At 41.4% G+C, this 4022-nt stretch overlaps 1 protein-coding gene across 2 annotated transcripts; it reads left to right on the top strand.

Annotated features, from left to right (window-relative positions):
* Window positions 1-2356, top strand: LOC124402281 (tubulin alpha-1A chain). Of its 2 annotated transcripts, XM_046875198.1 has the most exons (4): window positions 2-142; window positions 566-788; window positions 887-1035; window positions 1132-2356. In XM_046875198.1, exons 1-4 carry the CDS (start codon window positions 140-142, stop codon window positions 2110-2112), a joined length of 1356 nt encoding a protein of 451 aa, XP_046731154.1. In that variant the 5' UTR covers window positions 2-139; the 3' UTR covers window positions 2113-2356. The 2 variants fall into 2 exon arrangements, with proteins under 2 accessions (XP_046731153.1, XP_046731154.1); XM_046875197.1 differs by having other exon boundaries at window positions 1-142; window positions 887-2356.
* The last annotated feature ends 1666 nt before the right edge of the window (window positions 2357-4022 follow it).

The following is a 4022-nucleotide window of genomic DNA, read 5'->3' as shown; positions in this document are numbered from 1 at the left end:
GCTCCGACGCTCGACCCCGCAATTCCACGCATGCGCGTCAGGGATCTGCCTATTGGCGCTGCGAGCCGTTGTCCAGCAGAGGCGAGTCAACCGTCCGTCACTCTGAAGCTCCGACAGCATCTGCAGTAAAGACAACAAAATGGTAAGTCTTCTGTTTAATTTCTGGTTCGAGTTTGTGCGTAGAAACATTTTTTATTTTTATTTGAAAGTATAGGAATGTGGTTTTATAAATGAAGGATGTGCTCTCGTGAACTATTGTGAAGAATAATTGATTTGGTCGCACAGCAGGGTGGAGTCAGGCTGAAGAAAACCGTTATTGTTCTTACAGACAAAGGATTTCAGAGCAATCATTAGTATGTATGTATATAACAGAGCAAACACATTTTAGCATTGTGAATTAAATTAGATTTGTTTATAGTTGAAAAAATATTTATCATATTCTGTTATCAGAAAGGTGGCACTTGGCCTTAGCATGTGGTTCTATTGGGACTGGTTTATCTGAATTTAATAATAATAATGATAAGATAAAATATATATATTTAAATCAGTCACTTTCTCTCCACAGCGTGAGTGTATCTCCATCCACGTTGGCCAGGCTGGTGTCCAGATTGGAAATGCCTGCTGGGAGTTGTACTGCCTTGAGCACGGTATTCAGCCTGATGGACAGATGCCTAGTGACAAAACCATCGGTGGAGGTGACGATTCCTTCAACACCTTCTTTAGTGAGACAGGAGCTGGCAAGCACGTACCCAGGGCAGTGTTTGTGGATCTGGAGCCCACTGTGATCGGTAAGCAATGGTTTGCGATTCCATTCCTTTTTAGTCCTTCAGTTGAGAAATAAATTTGAAAGTTGCTGCATCATCATCATTTTTATCTTGTTCCTCAGATGAGGTTCGCACTGGCACTTACCGCCAGCTTTTCCACCCTGAGCAACTGATCACCGGAAAGGAGGATGCAGCCAACAACTATGCACGTGGTCATTACACAATTGGCAAGGAGATCATCGACCTGGTGCTTGACAGAATCCGCAAGCTGGTGAGAAGCTGGAACTTTTTAACAGTTGTTGTTTTTTTTTCAAACCTACATCATGTTACTCAATTTAACCATCGTTTTATTGTTTCTTCACCACAGGCTGACCAGTGCACTGGACTGCAGGGCTTCCTGGTCTTCCACAGCTTTGGAGGTGGAACTGGCTCTGGTTTTACCTCCTTGCTGATGGAGCGTCTGTCTGTTGACTATGGCAAAAAATCCAAGCTGGAGTTCTCCATCTACCCAGCTCCACAAGTGTCCACCGCTGTGGTCGAGCCTTACAACTCCATCCTGACCACTCACACCACTCTCGAGCACTCTGACTGTGCTTTCATGGTGGATAATGAGGCCATCTATGACATCTGTCGTAGAAACCTCGACATTGAGCGTCCCACCTACACAAATCTTAACAGGTTAATCGGTCAGATTGTGTCCTCAATCACTGCCTCCCTCCGATTCGATGGTGCCCTGAACGTTGATCTGACAGAGTTCCAGACCAACTTGGTGCCCTACCCCCGTATCCACTTCCCTCTGGCCACCTATGCCCCAGTGATCTCAGCTGAGAAAGCTTACCATGAGCAGCTTTCAGTGGCTGAAATCACTAACGCTTGCTTTGAGCCAGCCAATCAGATGGTCAAATGTGATCCACGTCATGGCAAATACATGGCCTGCTGCTTGCTGTACCGTGGTGACGTTGTACCTAAAGACGTCAACGCTGCCATTGCAACCATTAAGACCAAGCGCACCATCCAGTTTGTGGACTGGTGCCCAACTGGCTTTAAAGTTGGCATCAACTACCAGCCACCAACAGTGGTTCCTGGCGGAGATCTCGCCAAGGTCCAGAGGGCTGTGTGCATGCTTAGCAACACCACAGCTATTGCAGAGGCTTGGGCCAGGCTTGATCACAAATTTGACCTGATGTATGCTAAGCGTGCCTTCGTGCACTGGTATGTAGGAGAGGGCATGGAGGAGGGCGAGTTCTCCGAGGCCAGAGAGGACATGGCTGCTCTGGAGAAAGATTACGAGGAAGTTGGTGTTGATTCCGTTGAAGGAGAAGGAGAGGAAGAGGGAGAGGAATATTAGATTTCCCATACTTATTACAGTGTGTAGAAGTCTTAATACAGTATGTCATTCCATGTTAGAACTGTCAAATATCCTCCAGACTGTGTTTTACTAGCAGTATGATGTGGTACCAGAACAAGTATTAACAGTACAGCTGGTTTATGGTTCTCTGTAGCCCTGAAATGCTTAAACTGAATTACAATGAAGGTCATTATGGTCATTCTGTCTTTGTGTAATTGACAACCCAATAAACCTTTTAAAATAATTAATGATACTTTGCATTATTCATATTGTGTACTGTTCTGTTGCCACTTTATTTTTGTTTATTTTTTTGTTTTATAGAGATGATTGTTTAGAATGTAAAGCAAATTTTTTTTTACATCCTGCCTATTTTAATTTTTACCTTGATGTCAGACAGAAAGATTCTTCTAATATCAATTTTGCTCTCATAGAAAATAGTCCTAGAAAATTAGCTTCTCTAGCCTGATGTAAACTATCTGCTAATCTTTTAAAGAAGGTCAGAAGTGACTTTATCCCTTATCCTATAGTACTACTGTACCCAGGTCAAACTTTGTCTTGGCTGTTATTCTTAGATGCATGCAGTTAATTGGACTGACACAATATAATACATAATTAAATAATTTTATTTGACCAGATAGCTCATCGAGCTACTAGGTAACTGGCAAACTGATATTTTGATGTTCGGAAGAGGTTATTGAAAGGCTAAATTTACCTTGTGCACACACACACACACACACACACACACACACACACACACACAAACAGAATCCTTATTTGTAATAAGACTCTTAGAATATCAGTAACATGAGATTCATTCACTCATCATTCATTTATTTTTAATAAGGACCATATGCTGATCAGGGTCACAATATATTTGGAGTCTATTATGCAAACACTTAACATAAGGCAGGAATACACCCTGAATGAGACACCAGTCTACCTTAGCACACCATGCATGCACACATCAATAATAATAATAATAATAAATTTTATTTGAAGGCGCCTTTCTAAACACTCAAGGACACCGTACAGTAGCAAATAGTTTGCGACTTTTAATTTGGAACCGGACTTAGAGTAACACACGCAAAGAAGTTTGTAGTTCGTAAGAAGCCGCGAGTGGCTCGAAAGTTTGGAGTAACATTTCAAAACAGAGTTTGTACTAATAAATTACATAAAAATATACAAAAAAACCCTATTTCATTATTGTATTATTTATTTAAAGTAGTAAATAAAACATTAATGACAAGTAATTCACAATTTTTGTTGAGTTTACAGTACAGTACTTACAGTACAGTACAATTCCCCTTGAAAAAAGAGTCAAAACCTCACGTTTTTTTGTTACTCACGAGGGGTCATAGAACGTAACCCCCACAAGTATCGAGGTTGCACAAAAAATGAGTTATAAAGCATGATTTAAAAGTGGTCAGACAGTCACTTTCTCATATTGATTGTGGAAGAGGATTCCAGAGATGAGGAGCTGCCGAGCTAAATGCCCTAAACGCCATAGTGACTAAACAGACAGAAGGTACAGCGAGGGAAACAGATGAGGAAGATCTGAGAGTGCGCTTTGGGGGGTAGGTATGACAATGGCGGGCGGTCAGGGCCAGCAAAGCCTTCTCTGCTGGCCTAAACACTATCAACAACACTGACCTACAACCTAAATTCTAATATTTGTTCCATGAAATTGTATTGTATCAGTTCATTCCCAACATTTTATTCTCTTCATTTCGTAGTGTTTCTCTTGGCTGCAATGCTTCCAGTACGTGTATGTGGATGTTAGATTTTTTGTCCAATCAGATTTCAGCCTATTTGCTGCTATTGTCAATCTAATCTGCCCAGGGCCTTCAAAGTCAATACTGCTGGTATTTTGACCAGACTTTCTTTAAGAAATAGCTCTGTTTCTTTAACCA

The sequence above is a fragment of the Silurus meridionalis genome, chromosome 19, assembly GCF_014805685.1.
Source record: "Silurus meridionalis isolate SWU-2019-XX chromosome 19, ASM1480568v1, whole genome shotgun sequence".
Lineage (NCBI taxonomy): Eukaryota > Metazoa > Chordata > Actinopteri > Siluriformes > Siluridae > Silurus > Silurus meridionalis.
Note: the sequence above shows the minus strand (reverse complement) of the source record. Positions and strands in the feature narration are given on the sequence as shown.